The sequence below is a fragment of the Podarcis gaigeae genome, assembly GCF_964106915.1.
Source record: "Podarcis gaigeae genome assembly, chromosome: 8".
In the NCBI taxonomy this organism is placed as follows: Eukaryota; Metazoa; Chordata; class Lepidosauria; order Squamata; family Lacertidae; genus Podarcis; species Podarcis gaigeae.
This window is the reverse complement of record NC_139684.1, coordinates 52,385,268-52,402,270: the sequence shown is the minus strand read 5'-3', so window position 1 is coordinate 52,402,270 and position 17,003 is coordinate 52,385,268. Positions and strand designations below refer to the sequence as shown.

The following is a 17,003-nucleotide window of genomic DNA, read 5'->3' as shown; positions in this document are numbered from 1 at the left end:
GTAACATCTCTTTTACAGATCCTTCATTGTCGAGTAATTCTCTGTCCTGAAATTAAATACGACTTGAGTAAGACTTTCTAGATATTCTTTCACTCACAGACATGTTGAATTTGATCATGCTGTGCTTGCTACTGCTCCCAGAAAGTTTTTCCTGTGCTGTCACTTAAGAGTTTCCTGTAGTGCTCCATGATTCAGATTTCCTAAATGGATACTGAGGGAAACCAAGAAAAGGGTTAATGAAATTAGGAGGGTCCAGGGGGAGCGGCTTGATATTTTCATAAAACATGTGCCTGGATACTTTTAAATTAAAGCTCAGGTTTTTCCAGGATGCCAAATTCTGTGCCAGACAGCAGGTTCTGTGACTGCCCAGAAGCTGCATTGGATAGTGCCCAATAAGATGGTTGGAGTCAAAGCTGTGGGGCAACTGCATCCTAATCTCTGAGCATAGTTTATGTGATGCTTCTGTGATGGATGTGGGCCCAGAACAGAAGTGCTTAGTGAGGGAAACACTTCTGTGGCTGTCACTGCTTTCAAAACACCACAGTATAAAATATTCTTTTACTGACATATCTGCACTGTTGGCATAGCCTCCCACTTGTTGTGTTTGTGTGGCATGGTGTGCTTTACAAAGAGTTGGGGGTCCAACCTTGTCGAGTTTCTCAGACTGCAGGTTCAAGGATTGGGCTGGAAGGGTTTTAATGAAAAAATATTAGCACCCAGTTGGCTCCCATCTTAGACTCAGGAGCCAGTTCAGACTTGCAGTTGAAAATAAGCAAGTTGATGAGCACACTTGTTTTAGTATGTGGGCAATGCAACGCACATCATGTTACCAAAACCCCTGAAGTCACTGCATGATAAAATCTGCAAGATCCCAAGCACAAAAGCGTACATGGCAGAGTAACAAGCCTGGTGGTTTCTTTTAATTAAAGTCCTGGTTGAAACCTACTGTTGCAAGATGTAAAAGGCAAAGGCAAAGACATTTTAGAGAGTGTGAGAAAAGTTACTGTGTAACACCAAGCTGGCTGTTGCTCCATCAATATAGACTGGCAGCCGTGGGGTCATCTGGAGCCTGCTGTGCTCCTGACGATGCCAAGGGCTGCAAACCAAACCTGCACTGAGGGGGCAGCAGACAGCTTGAGGCGCTCAGGAATTTTCTGAATTGTCTCTGGATTTTTGTTGTTTCTAGAGCATCTGTGCACACTGCACCTCCTCTTAGATGATGGGGCCTGCCACTTTGACCCATACTTTTGCAACTGCTGAGCTTGACTGCTTTGGTATGCTTCATGTGGGGCTGCCCTTGATGATGACATGGGAGATGCAAAATTCTGCAGCCCATCTGTTAAATGTCAGAGCGAAGAAGCAAGGAGCATCTTTTCCTCCTTCAGTTACAGAGGAGGGGTTGGCACCACAGCTCATTGGCCCAGTTCAAGGTCCTTGTGCTTAACCTATAAAGATTCTCATAGTCTAGTACGCAGATGCCTCTGACATAAGTCATCTCTATTGCTTTCTTTGTTTACCCAACCAGATCCTGCTTCATTAGAGCATCTGTTGCTAAGACGGCACTCTCTCCCTCTGGAACTGAGGATTTGTTCTTCTTATAATTTGAAAGGATTGTCACAACTTTTCCTTGCCTGCTTCTAGCACAGCCTATCCTAGTCTGGTGCCCTCTGGATCTTTTGGACTACAACTCACATCAGTTCTCACCAGCACAGGTGTATGATGCTGGGGCGGATGGCAGTTGTGGCCTAAAACATCTGGAGGGCACCAGATGCGGGAAGGCTGCTCTAGGATTTCTCCGTGGGAGTTTTTTTCTGAATGGCTGAGAACATCTTCTAGCTAAGTTTTTTTTAAAAAAAAAATTGTGGTTCATCAGTTGTTTGCAGTTGCCTTGAACCCATGTCAGAAAAGCAGCAAATACATATTTTAAAATAAACAATTTAAACCATTCAAGCATGGCTAAGTTCGTAGATCCAGCCCCAAGGCAGTTTCACAGGCTAGCTGAGGTGCAGTAAAAGTTTGCCCAGGGTTCTTACCTGAGAGGGGAAAAGAAAAGAGTTCAAAGTTTTTCCTCACTTTAATTGCTTCTTTATTTTCTATGTGACATCTAAATTGCAAATCTTACATCTGCACGGAGTGCAAGGGAGCCAATAGCAAAAGTGCAAAATGTACTTCTGGCCTTTGGAGCATGGCCTTCAAAACCAGAGGTCAGGTTCTCGAGAAGACAGTTGATGGCCAAATTCGTATTTGGTCTTTTCAGTAGCTGTTGCAGTTAAGAGGCCTCCTTGCTCTTTTTATGTGTGTGAGAGATAATGCTTCTAGGGGTACTGATGGACAAGTGTGTGATCTGCATTGCACTCAGATCTGTTTCTGTGCAGTGCTTTTGTAGAGAGCTGGATGGCACAAGAGCCATCTTAGTTAACTTCAGCGCAACACAAAGTCATCGATTTTTAGCAGCAGATTCTTGTGGGGGTCTTTAGGTCTGACTGTATAGGTGCCTTCCCCCCACCCCCACCCTTTTCTAGATCTGTGTGCCAGAGCTCCAGAGGAGGGGACAATGAAAACGTTAAAGGCTCTTGCTGGGCAGCGGCAGCCACACATTCCACCTGCATAAAGTACAGTGGTACCTTGGGTTACATACGCTTCAGGTTACAGACTCCGCTAACCCAGAAATAGTACCTCTGGTTAAGAACTTGCTTCAGGATGAGAACAGAAATTGTGCTCTGGCGGCGCGGCGGCAGCAGCAGCAGGCCCCATTAGCTAAAGTGGTGCTTCAGGTTAAGAACAGTTTCAGGTTGAGAACAGACCTCCGGAATGAATTAAGTACTTAACCCAAGGTACCACTGTACTTTAAACTGTACAATTGAATCTCTGTTCTGTGGTGCCCAGTGTGATTATAGTGGGCAGTTAATTCTAATTGCAACAGTTAACCTTGAAGGATAATCCAGTTGGACACTTCAACTCACTTAACAACAACAACAACATTATCATCATCATCATCATCATCATCATCATCATCTAGAATGAGCTGGAGAAATCTATACTCAGGCAATGTTACTATGTATGGCTCATATTTCTGAAACTTCTCAATATGTATGAAAATCCCCAGGCACTCACTCTCTGTCCAGAAACCTTTTAAAAGGGTTTCATTATTGGTTTCATTGGCCCACACAGACTTAAGAGGAGGAGGAGCTCTTTCAAGAGCACAGAGAACTGAGGAAGGAGGGGGACACATGGGAAATGTACATGCCCATTTAGCAGCCACTTTCCTCCAGGTACTGTGAGGTTTGCGGTTTTGCTATTCATGCAGCCTCTCTTCAGTCTCCTGATTTTCCTGTGGATAGAGAGTAGGCTCTTGGCTCTGTTTGGCTGCCACCGCCGCTGCCTCCTGCTCCTGTGAGCAGCCAAGCCTTGTTCATCTACACAGGAGGATGTGGAGTAAGCCTGAATCATGTGGCAAAAGTGACTTCATTGGAAAGTTTAAATACCAGCGGTTACTTCAAACCCCTAACTTGCACTGTAACTCCTGCCCCCAATCAGAGAGTGTTTTAAGTAAAGAGGGAGCTGAAAACATTACCAGAGTGTGATCTTCTCTTAGAATGACTCTGTTCCAATTCTAAAGCGACTTGGTGTGCGAAGTTCCTTCTGGCCAGCACCACATGTCAATCTGTTTGCCGGTCCCCACTCAGTGTAGGAACTCCATGCAAATGAAATGTCGGGGTTTGTTTCAGCATAACCTTTATTTAAGTTGTAAACCACCCTGTGATCTACAGATGGAGGGCAGCATAAAAAATTAATTACTCATAATCCTAATGATACATTTTATTCTATCGCTCACCCTTTCTCTAAGAAGCTAAAGAACTTGCTTCCCTCCATCTCTTCCATTTTATTGTTGTGCCAATCTGCATATTGTATCGCATCCTATAGGAAGAGCCCTGCAGCTGGATCTGACCAGAGGTCCTTCTAGGTCAGCTTCCCACCCCTCTTGGTAGACACTCTTTCTGACTGCTCCCCTCCTGCCTTGCCCTCTCTCTCCCCCTGGGCCAAGGCCTTGCCAAGCTGCCTCGGATTTATCTGTGGTTGGCTCAAATTCCCCCTCAATTGGCAGTTTCCTTTCCACCTGGTGGAGTCCGCAGGCTCATATCCAGCCAATGGAAGGGTTCCAACGGCTCCAGCAGAGCTGCTTCTTGCTGCAGTGCAGCACCATGAAAAGGAGGTGGGGTTCCTCCTCCTCCCAGAAAGTGTGCCAGATGCACACTCAAGTCTAGTGTTGCTTTTCTGCAGCAACTGTTATGAGAAAAAGGAGGAACCTCCTCTTAAGTGATGGCACAATGGATTCAGTATGCAGCATGGGCCCTCTGGAGAAGGTGACTGTTTCTGCAGAAACTGTTATAGGCTGCTAACCCTCCGTGATCTTCCACCACCCCTTCCCTACCAGATGTCCAAGCTCAGTGCTTATATTGGGGAAACACATGTTTTCGGAATGAAAATTGAAGAAGGGCTTCCCTTTTGGCACCCAGCAAAATCATTTGGCCTGAAAGGAGCCATCCCCTCTGTTCTTGTTGGACAAAAGAAGAAAGTCCAGGGCAGCGAGGCTAGATCATCTAGTCTGCATGAGGGGACAGTTCATTTGCACCTAGTGTCCAGCATATGGAATGACAGAGAGGGCAAACTGATAATGAAGCAGCAGGCCCAGAATGCATCAGACTGCATTTAAGAGCAAGTTTTAGCTCCTAGGATTCTTCATGAAAGTGATGGAGAAGAGCAGAAAAGTTGTATTGTAATCACCATAAGCCTGTTCCATGCTGGAGGCTGGATTGAGCCTTCAGGAAGCAAAAGAACTGAGAGTACCCAGTGCAGCTGATTCTGGTCAGCAGCGGTCAACAGGACCCCTGCATCCCAGGGCAGGAAATGCCTGTAGTTGGTCTGATAAGGTGGCTGTTTAGAAGGCAGTAAGACCAGGCCCAATTTTTCCTTTTCCTTTTTTGAGGGCCACTTCCTTTCTTAGCCTCTTTTCTTTTGCTGCAGCTCTCACTTGAATGGAGGGCAACCCTGAGTGCATCTCTCTTGACAACAGGCTCAGACTCTGGGCTCATCTACACCTCCATTTGCCCCACTGCTTTCCCCCAGGAAAACACATGGTTTAGTGCTGAATCGGAACAATGGGTGCATTCTTCTTGAAGCTGTCAAGCTGTGAAAATCATGTCCACTGTCCCCCTAGAAGGTCGAAAACCATTTTGGGATTCAGGAAGGGTAGCTTTGGATATTGTCAGGAGATGGTTTGTTAAGATACTTGCAAGAATTTTGCCGGCTGCAGCTTAATAATCAAGATGCCTCAATAGTTTCCGCAATCCGTTCTATCACCTTTTTTAAAAAAGAGATTGATAATTTTGGTATGCCTAAAGTCTGCTGGGATCTCCTCTCTCTCTTTTTATGATGAGCTTGCGAAGTTGTGTAAGCACAATTCTGTCCACTTTGAAGACTATGGCAGGTATCGCATCAGGTCCACTGGCTTTGTTGTTTTTCATTTGTTTAATGGTTTTGGAGATACCGCAAGCTCATCTCTAATTTGTTTTTGGGAATTTGTGAGAGGACCTCAGCAGCTACAGGGGAGTTGCAGCTAAGGAGATGCTGGCAATGTTCTTTACAGTGCAGTGCAATAGCTTCTTTATCTTTTAGAAGTGTGGTACTGTCTGTTGAGAGAAGGGGGCCTATGCCATGATTTATTGGCCCATAGAAGGTCTTTGTGGCCTTAAAGAAACTCTGTGCATCATGAGTGTCAGCTAAGTACTGGATCTCTTGAGCTTTTTTTTTTATCCACCTCCTGTTCTTTAGTTCTCTGGTTCTTCATTGAACCTCAGCATTAGCGTTGGCATAGGGTTTTTTTCTTAGTGGCACAGTTTCTATCTCTTTGCCAGATTTGAAAGCCTTCCTTTTCTTGTCAATAATGTGGTCACTGTCACTCTCATCAAACCAGTTTCTTGGTTTGGTATCCAATAGTTTCTTCACAGGCTGCAATAATGGATTTTTTAGCTTCGTCCAGTGTTCCTTGATGTTATCGGAGATCTTCCTCAATATCAAAGTAGTTTCCTGGATCTTCCTCTGTTCTCCGCCTGCTCCACTGAAAATAAGTATTTGTAAACAAACACAACACCTGTACAAAACATGCAAAAGGGATTCAGCTAATCTTAGAATGTCGTTTAACATGCTCTGTAGAATCAGGAGTTACTTTTGGAAGTGTCAAAAGAAACATGGTTATCCTATGTGCTATGTAAGGAGTTTCCCGAAAGACAGATTGCTGATGGGGGAAAAGAGGTTCTGCATCCTGCTATTTATGCATGAGACAGATTGGAACCATTATTATTTTTTAATTGTCTTGCTTGTGGAATCATCATATTAATTTGGTTTTTCAGTTGACGCACCCTGCCAAAGTTGCAAGATCCAGCTTTGCACTGCGTAGCCCAAGGCACTTTTCCAGTACTTAGGCATCTCCACTTTCACTGCTGTTAGCACCAAGTCTTTTGTAAATAGAGAATGTTGTTGATAGCAGATTGGGGTAATAAAATAAGAGTTGGAAGGGGCCTTGAAGGCCCTCTGGCCCTACCCCATGCTGTTTGCCAGATCTGCAATGCAGGATCCAGGTGAAGACTCCCTGGCAGGTGGCCCAGACAGCCTGTTCCCCTATTGAAAAATAGCTTTTCCCATTAGCATAGCTGAAACCTGCTTCCATGCAATTTCTGCCACTTGGTTCTACGCAGCTCTCATGGGATCCCCACTCCCATTGGAAACCTCTCTTTGCCAGGCTAACCATAGCCCAGCTCTTTCCGCTGTTCCTCAGAGGGGTCCCTGGCCACCATCCTGGTCTTCCTCTTCTGGGCACACTCTATTTGGCCAACGCCCTCTTTTAAAAAATTCATTTCAAGTTTTTCTTTTTGATGTTTTATACAGGCAACCCTTTGGGTGCTGGGGGGAGTGGATAAAAAAAAATGTTGAGGAGGGTGTGCACTTGATGTGACTTCCAGAGTGTCCTTCATACAGCCTGAAGGAAACATGTCCATATATGAGATTGATACACCTGAGACCTTTCCATCTTGTCTTAATTTGTGGAAAGCTGCTTCCTCATATGCAGCACAGTCAAGTCACATCCTCCGGCCATTGCACTATTGAACTGGGCAGAGAGTGGCTGTTCTTTCCAGTCCTGGAATAAGAGCTGGTTAGCCACCATGACTGTACATAGGAGCCAGTCACATTCTCCATCAGTCATTGCTATCTTTTTTTAAAAGAACCCCAAGATATGAATCAGGCTTCAGACTGTTGCAAAAGAAATAGCATTAAAGAATTCTGAGCCCAAGATTTTCTTCTGAGTACTAAAACTGGATGGACTGCACAGTCGTTCCATGTAAAAATCCATTGTGGTGATCACAAGCGTTCTTCATTACTGCAATATACTTTGTGGGAGTGGGGTGGCTAATATTGTTAAACAACTGGGAGTAAAAAAGCATTGCCTGGATCCTTCTGCCCACCTTCAATCTATATCTAGAGGACTTGATGCCGCCTGAACAAACTCCCACCACAGAGAAAGCTAGCATGTTGAGGCATGCCCTGCCATGCTAGTTTTTGTATATGCATGGTAGCTGTGTTGTGGTTTTGGTCTCTTTGCCAGTACTGCAGAACCAACTTCAAGAAGGTGCTGCCTATCTGAGCCGTTTAAATATTCATAATCCATAGCCAGATGTGGTTGGTGGCGGCGGCATACATAGCTTTTGAGGTGCAGTGAGTGGGTGGGTGGGGAGAGATGCTTCAAGTGAGTTTTCTTGCCCCAAGTCCCCCTTTTGTAAGCCGCTCTGGGGATTTTGCTGAGGGGTGGGAAGTGCAAACTGCTTCCAGCTGTGCCAGAGCTGCTTTTGCAGCAAATCTCTCTCCCATTGCAGGGATTACCCTGGATTCCTCCAGCTGCTGTTTTAAGAAGGAGCCCATAGAGAGAAGAGCTTGCTTTGCCTCTTGGCAGATAATGTAAGGGGAGGGAGGGAGAGGCTGTCATGGATACAAGCTGGACCAATTGATGGCTGTTGGGTGGGCATCAGAGTGACCTGCTGGAGGAAGAGGTGGAAGAGGAGGAGGAGGAAGGAGGACAGGAGGATATGAGATGCTGAGAATAGAAGACTGAGAGTTGTCCTCTTCAGTCTTGAAATATGAAATGTGCTGGTGAATGGGAGCCCTTGAAGGGTCATCACAGGTCAGTGGGAAACAGCAAAAGCCTAACACCTCTGAGCCAGGAGAGGAGAGCATTTTCATGTTAAGGATTGCATTTCCTTGGGTGGCACATGTAAACTATTTTGGACCAGATCCTGGACCATACTTTCTCTTTCTCTTTTTCTGCATACATTCCAGTTATTTCCTGTTCTGGAGCTAAATCATTGAGCTTATTTTTGCCTTTTGGCCATGCCTTGTTAAGCTATTCTGTTAGTGAGTTGATTGACCAGCTTGACATCCTTTAGGATTCAGGTCACTTTCCAGGCGCTGCAGCAGTTAAATCTCTGGGTGGGGGAGGGGATCCATTTTGCCTATTGCACGTGTAGGTTAATGTGTGCTGGCTCCACACGGAAACTCCACTGGAGGTGCTTTTTGCCAGTTCGTCTGCTGAATTGGTTGATAAACCTCCTGATTCTAGGGCATAGTGGTTGACTCGCATGTCCTTAAGAAGAAAAACATCCTTGCCTTTAAATACATTACAGGCAGGGTTGTGTTGGAATGAATAAAGGAAGCATAAGGCTTTGTGGGACAGGGCATCTTCCCCCAACCTGGTGCCCTCTTGATATTTTGGACTGCAACTCAAAAGAAGAGATTGTGAGGAGCTCCAGATGGAGAATGAGCAGCAAAATGGCAAGTGCAGTTCGGTGTAACAACTGTGAAATGATGCACGTTGGGGCAAAAAGATACTGATTTCACAGCTACGCTCCCAGGATGGTGACTGACCAGGAATGAAACCTTGGGGTCACAGTACATAACTCAATGAAGATGTCACCCCAGTGTACACCATTTGTGGAAAAGGCATATTCTATGCTAGGGATCATTAAATTAAACTGCCAATATCATCATGCCTCTACAGTATACAAATCTATGGTGTGATCGCATTTGGAATGCTATGTATGGTTCTGGTTGTCTCACCTCAAAAAGGATATTGTAGGGCTGGAAAAAGGTTCAGCAAAGGGAAACCAAAATGACCAAGAGGATGGGAGTGACTCCCCTATGAAGAAATGTTTCGGCAATTGAGTCTTTTTAGTTTATAGAAAAGGTGAGTAAGAGGCAACATGATGAAAGTTTATAAAATTACGCATGGCTTGGAGAAAGCGGAAAGAGCTAAGTTTTTCTCCCTCTTTCATAACACTAGGACTAAGTTGGAAGTTGACCAGGTTACTCATAATGGTTTTATTGTACCTAGAATATTTTTGTATATTTTTAATTGATATGTATTAATTACTGTAAGCAGGCTTGGAAATTTTATTGACAGGTGAGGTATAAATTCCTATAAAAAGAAATAAATAATTGTGGTTTTTTTCTACCATTCTGAGGCATGCAATGGCATTTTGGTAGCCAAGATTTCTAGCCAAACTAAAATATATTGATTTCATTGACTATTTCAGATAACAAGGTAATCCTAGGATCCGTTCCTATTAGGCATCTTAAAAGAATTCACAAAACATATTGCTGTCACTTCCATATTTAGACACCTCCCCCACCCCACCTCAGGTGTGCATGAAGCTATTTAGGAAATTTGTGTGTTTGGGCTTTCTTAAGAGTGAAGGCATAACTTACCTTTGTTCATTGAACCTGAGTGCCCAGGTCATTCTTATTGCTTAATAACTTTAGGAGTGTCCTGCTGAATTAGGCCAAATGCTGGGTTCCCAGGAAATGAATCCCAGGAAATGGCAAGTTCCAAGCAGTCCTGACCAATCAGTTGTTTTCCATGAAATACCTCAGTTTCTCAGCTAGTAATTTTACCACCTGTAGCCAGGACTCTCCTTCACTGGAGGCTTTTAAGTGGAGGTTGGATGGCCATCTATAATGGGTGCTTTAGTTGAGATTCCTGCATTGTAGGGGGTTGGACTAGATGGCTCTCAGAGGTCCCTCCAAACTCTACAGTTCTATGAATAGTGTCTCAGTCTTAAAGCTAACTTTAAGATCCACCAGGACTAGCATCTAGCATTCTGTAAATGTATGATAACCTTTGTAGTTATGAGCCCTGAGGAACTGCTGTCTTCGACAGGCATGCTGTGGTTGCACGCTGTGGTTAATGTTAGCTTATTGTTCATTTGAAGCAACCAACTTCAAAACTGCACAGCCAGAGGAGGAATCAGGAGGGGTGAGAGGCTGCGGGGCTCAAGCAGCCCTTGCATGCGTAGCCCTTAACTTGGACGGCTGAGGTTTTTGTCTGCATGAGCACGGGGCTTTTTCATGGGATGTACTTGACAGTTACCAAATCAGGAGTTTTTCATCAGACATACAATAAAAACAAGACAAAACACAAACAACCCTTGCAACACTTCCAACAAATCACAAAGGCCACACATTTTGTATAAAGGTCATTTGTTAATCTGAGGAAGGCCGGTGAGGTGAAGAATCTTCAATATCGGAGGTCGCGGGAATGTCTGGGAAGCAAGGCAGCTGGTCTGCAGTTGAAGTCCAGAGTGAACAATAGGAGACCTTTGGTTCTCCTCTCGGAATCTTTTGACTTTGAGACCTGAGTGCCTCCTGAAGCTGTCACTTTTATGCCACTGAGTATCATTCAAGCAATTTATTGTACTATAAAATAATTCGCATATACAGTGGTACCTCGGTTTAAGAACAGTCCGGTTTAAGAATGATTTGGTTTACAAACTCCAAAAAACCGGAAATAGTGTCTTGGTTTGAGAACTTTACCTCGGTCTAAGAACAGAATCCAAACGGTGGGAGGGCACCAGCGACGGGAGGCCTCACTTGGGAAAGTGTGCCTTGGTTTAAGAATGGTTTTGGTTTAAGAATGGACTTCCAGAACAGATTAAGTTTGTAAACCAAGGTACCTCCCTCTCTCCCTCCCTCCCTCCCTCCTCTCTCTCTCTCTCTCTCTCTCTCTCTCTCTCTCCCCGTGTGTGTGTGTATGTGTGTTATACAGAAACAATTGACACAGACTTTCATAAAGAGCACACTAGCAATAGCAGTAACTCAGTTTTCAAAGTGTGGAAGCTTACAGGCCAAGCTTGCCAGTTCTAAAAGCAGAGGCAGAAATGCAAAGCCAGACCTAGATGGGGTAAAACTGGGCATGTTAGAGAAAGAAGCTTGAAGCAAGGAGGAGTGACAGGTGAGGTGAGAAGATGAAATGGATGGTGACTGGGGCTGTTAGCTGCCAGAAGAGAGAGAGAGGTTTGCAGAGGAGGAAGAATGCTTTTGGGTATTGACTTTCTGAGGCATAGGCATTAGGTAAGATTCGGGCAAGAATGGAAAGAAAGCTGTGGGAGACTTGGGGGGGGGCATGGCTGGCGAATGGGCAAGTTATATACCAGCAAAAAAGCAGAAGTGCAGATGAGGAAGGAGAAAAGGGCAAAGCAAAGAGCAGATCTCCGAAAGCAAGATTGGGGAAAGGGGGGCTGAGAGTGAGCGAAAGCTGGTAGTCCTGTAGGGGAGAGATTGGGGGCAAGAGGGAAAATATAGAATTTGGGCAGCTAATGGTCCATGCACTCTGGCATTCATCACAGTGTCCCATTGCGCCAGAAGCGGTTTAGTCATGCTGGCCACATGACCTGGAAAGCTGTCTGTGGACAAATGGGAGATGAGCACCGCTCCCCATAGTTGCCTTGGACTGGGCTTAACCATCCAGGGATCCTTTACCTCACCTTTGGCCTTACTTCTGCAAAGATGAAGACTTGGTGGTGGGGCTGAGAAGAGACAAGAAAGGGTTTCCACATGGAATGTCGTTGTTTGTGAAATGAGTGAGATTTTTTCAGGGGTTCCAAAGTTTCCCAGCTGCTAAGGCAAAAAGCAGTTGTTTTTATGCCCAAGATAAGGGCTTCATGATGTAAATAGAAGCAAAGACTTGCAATCCATTTTTTCCTGTCTACTCAAACTCCCTGGATTCAGAGATTGTTGTTTCCTTGGTTAAAGGCCTTGGTCCAACAAAAGAAAGGGTAAAACCAACCTGAGCTGCAACCACCCTTTTGCTTCTAAATGGGGGACTTGGTTTTTCAATTTAACAAGCAATTCAGAAGGAGCCACAGGTGTGGGGGCTGAGACAGTGCTGTAGATGCTCCTCCACCAGGCTTTTGGTTATGACTCAAGCTGCTCCAATCTCTTTGCATGCCTAGAATTTCAGCTGCTATGATTTCAATCAAGTTGATCTCATAACAGTGGCTATATTAAAAATAATGCACCAGGAGCACCCACTGACTTAAGTAAGGGGCAGCTTCATCAGGGATTGAATCTTGTGAAAAGCAACATGCTTGCTGCACAATGAATAGAGCATTGGTCAGAATAATGGACATACTGTGTGTTTGCATGTAAGTGGGGCAGACAATGAAATGCAGAGGCTCTTGTCCTTCTATTGACAAAGTCGGCCTTGAACTCTTGCCAGTGAATCCTCTCTGTGAGTTTTTTGTTTGAGCCAGAGGAAGACTTCCTTTGTTTTAGGGAAGAAAAGAATCTGTGTCTTTTCCTATTGCAGTAAATTAAACAGATTATTATTAGGAGTCCTCCCCTAACAGAGTTGTGGGGTCTCTCAGCCTCATATATAACAGCTTGATGATTTGACCCTCTCACTGGTATTTTTGTAGCATAAATTGGCACCTCATTGGAGGGTGATTTTAGGAGTTAGCATCCTCTTCGAACCTGGAGCTTAAGGACCACTTTGTAATTCTAATTTATGTTTGCTCAAATGAATCGTTCTCAGGGCCCCCCCCCTCAAATTTAAGGTGCTAACTGTGTTCTGGAGACTGTTGTGCAATTGGTGATCAGCTGAGTGTGTAGTGCTCATCCCAGTATGGAAATGTCATTGCACCTAACTTCTGGGTTTTTCCACATCTGCCTGGAGAGGTCCTCCCTAGCTATTCTAGGCTGTACCAACAGAAGCATTGTGTCCACATCAAGGGAAGGAATAAAAGGTAAAGGTACCCCTGACCTGACTGTTAGCTCCAGTTGCGGAAGACATCTCGCTCTATATGCTGAGGGAGCCAGCGTTTGTCCAAAGACAGCTTCCGGGTCATGTGGCCAGCATGACTAAGCTGCTCCTGGCGAACCAGAGCAGCGCATGGAAATGGCGTTTACCTTCCTGTCAGAGCAGTACCTATTTATCTACTTGCACTTTGACGTGCTTTCAAACTGCTAGGTGGGCAGGAGCTGCAACCGAACAATGGGAGCTCACCCAGTCGCGGGGATTCGAACCACTGACCTTCTGATCAGCAAGTCCTAGGCTCTGTGGCTTAGACCACAGCACCACCCACGTCCCTAAGGAATAGTACTGCTCTATTCTGTCTTGGTTCCCTGAGGGCCGTTGGAGCATATTAGGAGGCGGGGGGGGGGTTCCCTTCTACCAGGCACCCTTGAGCTGAGGCTTCCTCCCTCTTGCTGACCTTGGACAATTCTTCTTTTGCATATGTATCATTTTAAAATCCTCCTCTTTCTCTCCAGTTTCAGGGCTTTGTTGCAGCAGAACCTTTTCTGGGCCAGCAAGTGGAGAGGGAAAGATTGCCAAGGGATTATTTAAAAGCCTAAGCAGCTGAGGAGGAGGAGGAGGAGGAGCCACGGGGACACTGCACTTCCACGTCTGCCAGATGCCAAATTGGAGAGGAAGTTGCAGGACTGAGCAGGAGCTGCGTCTGCAGACTGAGCGTGTGTGGCGGCAGCGGAGGGCGGAGAGAGCGCCTGGGCCACCCAAGCGGCGGCTGTCCCCGGGCAGTGCTGATCCAGATGTGCAGCTGCCAGCTCAGAGGCGAGATCCTGGGATGGGAACTGGCAGGAGCTTCCCGTCTGCTGGAGTGGTGGTGCTGAGGGAAGGTGGCTCATTAACCCCGAGGATGGAGCTGCTCTGATACTCGGCAAACAGCTGCTTTCTCTTTCTCCGGCTGGGATGCAGAGCCTTGAAATGTGTGCCCAGGAGCAGACGGGACCATGGCGTTCTCCTTTGTATTAGGACAGGCTCTCCCCCCCCTCTCAGGAAGGAAAAGTACTCAGGCAGAGTTGGGGACCTAGTTTGCTGGGATAACCTGTGGAAACGGCTCTCTCTTGAGTCAAACAGTGGACGAGGGCACAGGCTGCTCTTATTTTGCTCTTCTGTGGCCCAAATTCTGTATGCAAAAGGCTTGGGCGGTGCCATAGAGGTTGTGACTGATGTAAGAAGAACCCAAAGAGAGGCTACCTGGGATGGTCTATTCCAAACACCTGCCCGCATTTCCATGACTAAGTTGGTCTCTGCAGCACCTGGAGAACTGTGAGGGTTCCCAGAGGAAGCTTTTGAGAAGCCAAACACTTTCTCTGCCAGCTTTTCCCCCTGCCTTTTTTTCTGTTGCAAGAGAGACACAGGCCAAGTGACCCTTCCTGGCCTCCCCTCCCCTCCCATGCCCAACATGAGGTTTTCGCTGCGCTTCTGGTTCCTCTCCACGGCTTTCCTGCTCGTCTTCATCATGTCCCTCCTTTTCACCTACTCCCACCACAGCATCGCCTACCTAGACCCCAATGGGCTGAACGGCATCCACCGGGTGAAGCTTGTTCCAGGCTATGCTGGTATGCAGCGCCTCAGCAAGGAGGGTCTCTTTGTACGGAGCTGCACCTGTCACAGGTGCATGGTGGACGTGAGTGACTCAGAGTGGTTCGACACCCGCTACGACAGTAACATCTCCCCAGTGTGGACCAAAGAGAACATGGACTTGCCGCTGGATGTCCAGAGGTGGTGGATGGTGAGTTTTTTTGGGACCGGGGGGTGGGGTTTGACACAGTGGCGTAGCGTGGGGGTGCGGGGGGGGCTGGCCGCACCGGGTGCAACATGGGGGGGGGGCGCACTTGCACTCGCAGCTCTCTGCCCCTACCTGGCTCAAGTGCTAAAATCCATGGGTTAGGGGGCGCAAATTACTTGCCTTGCCCCGGGTGCTGGCAACCCACGCTACGCCACTGGTTTGACATTCCCACTCCTATTACAACCACTTAGGGCAGCAAGACTAGGGCAGCCTGCTAAGTCTAAGCACCGTACAACAAAACTCCCAGCCTCCCAGCTGCTTGGTCTATATCTGGGCAAGGGAAATCAGACTGGGAGATACTGTCTAGATGACTAGATGAGGCAAAGTTCCTTATTTTGTACAATGATTCTTAAGCATTTTTGGACGAATTTGGCAGCTCTTGGTGTGCATTCTTCAAAATCTGACTTTACGTACTGGTATATTATGAATGTAGATCTGAACACATGTATATATTTTTGAGTCATAAGCTAACTTTCATAATCTTGAAACAAAGCTGCAGATTTGAAAATAAACTTTAAAAGTTTACACTAATGTATGAATGATAACCAGCTGCTCATAAAACTATTCTATTTTTTCCTGTTTTCCTTAATCCTTAACATAACAAGCCAGTTGATGGCTGGAGCAAACCCCCACATATTTTTTATCTGTTCTTTTAAAGTAGGCACCGCTAAGGTTTTCAGTCCTTGCCATACAGGACCCTGGTAGCTGTCATCCTATAGCTTGCCAAGGCAATGTGGTTTTCTTTTCTTTAATAAATTTTATTTTTGCATTTTCTATTTTACATAAATGAATGAATTAAATGCATAAACATATAATCCCCTTTGACTCCCCCCCAATTGTGGATCTTAATGTAATGATTTTCCCCTCTGCATCTCTTTCAAACCTCTATTTTTATAAACCCTTTATCAACCCATAGTTCACATTTTTACTACAAGTCTTCTCTTACTTTGAGGTTTCCATCACTGCAGCACCACCTTACCATTGTTTTGAAACTGATTTCAAAATTCTCTTACACACAAGAGAAGGTCATCCCCTGTTCACCATAAATACTTCCAGACCTGCATTTGAATATTATTGCTGAGGTCTGGAGCCCAGTTGTGCTATCAACTCTTTAACCTGCTTGTTTTGCAGTCATACTGTGACAAAATCTTTTCTATATTAAAAAGCAGGTGCTTATTGTTTTCCTCAGTCTTTTCAAAACCTGTTTTTTCTCCTTATCTCCCTGTGGTTTGTTCAATATCAAATGTTAAGGAAGGGCCATAGCTCAGTGGGAAAACATCTGCTTTGCATGCAGAAAGTCCTAGGTTCAATCCTCACCACCTCCAGGTGTGTCTGGGAGAGATCCCTGCCCTGAAATCCTGGAAAGCTACCATTGCCAGTCAGTGGATGCAAGATAGTGGGCTGAACAAACCAAGGCTCTAACTTTATGTTCTGTGAGTACAGGACAAGTTCAGCATAAAATTAAGTGCATCTGAATCTCTATGTGCTTCAATGGTGTAGATCTATCTACAACTGAGTTCCGTCGCTTCCCAACAAATCACAGTTTATGTGTGTGTATTCTGTTTCATTTCCAAAATTCAAATAGCCCAAAATCAGAATTCTATCTTATGTCGAAATTAAATATCCGTGGAACCCTTTGCTGTTCAAATATTATCAAATTGTATCCTTCATGTTTGTTTGAGAACCATAGTGGAGATGAGTTATTGTTGTTCTTGTTCTTGTTGTTACTATTAAAATTTCTTTGCTGCCCTTCACCTGTAATAAGCCAAAACAATACCCCTCCACTCCAAATTCAGCTTGGAGTTTTTTAAAAAGATTATAATGTAATTCAAAAAATTAACAAGTTTCTTAGTGGTTCCCATCAAGCTCTCTGGTACTACTGCTGGTATAATTTACAGTGCTATGATTAATCCAGGTGAAATAACACCTTGCCTAGAAGTGATCACCCAAAGGCTTCTCTCCCCAAAGGCCAGATGGAATGCGCTTTTTGGGTTGTCTTAGTGAAGGGATGACTAAAAGTCACATTAA

General features: G+C 45.3%; 1 protein-coding gene across 2 annotated transcripts in view; it reads left to right on the top strand.

Annotated features, from left to right (window-relative positions):
- Nucleotides 1-17,003, top strand: part of ST3GAL2 (ST3 beta-galactoside alpha-2,3-sialyltransferase 2) — a 38,677-nt gene that overhangs the window by 3,085 nt on the left and 18,589 nt on the right. For both annotated transcript variants that reach the window (XM_083753031.1, XM_083753032.1), the window contains exon 2: nucleotides 13,654-14,918. In XM_083753031.1, coding sequence (XP_083609157.1) covers nucleotides 14,580-14,918 — 339 coding nt within the window. In that variant the 5' untranslated portion in view covers nucleotides 13,654-14,579. The remainder of the gene's footprint in view (nucleotides 1-13,653; nucleotides 14,919-17,003) is intronic.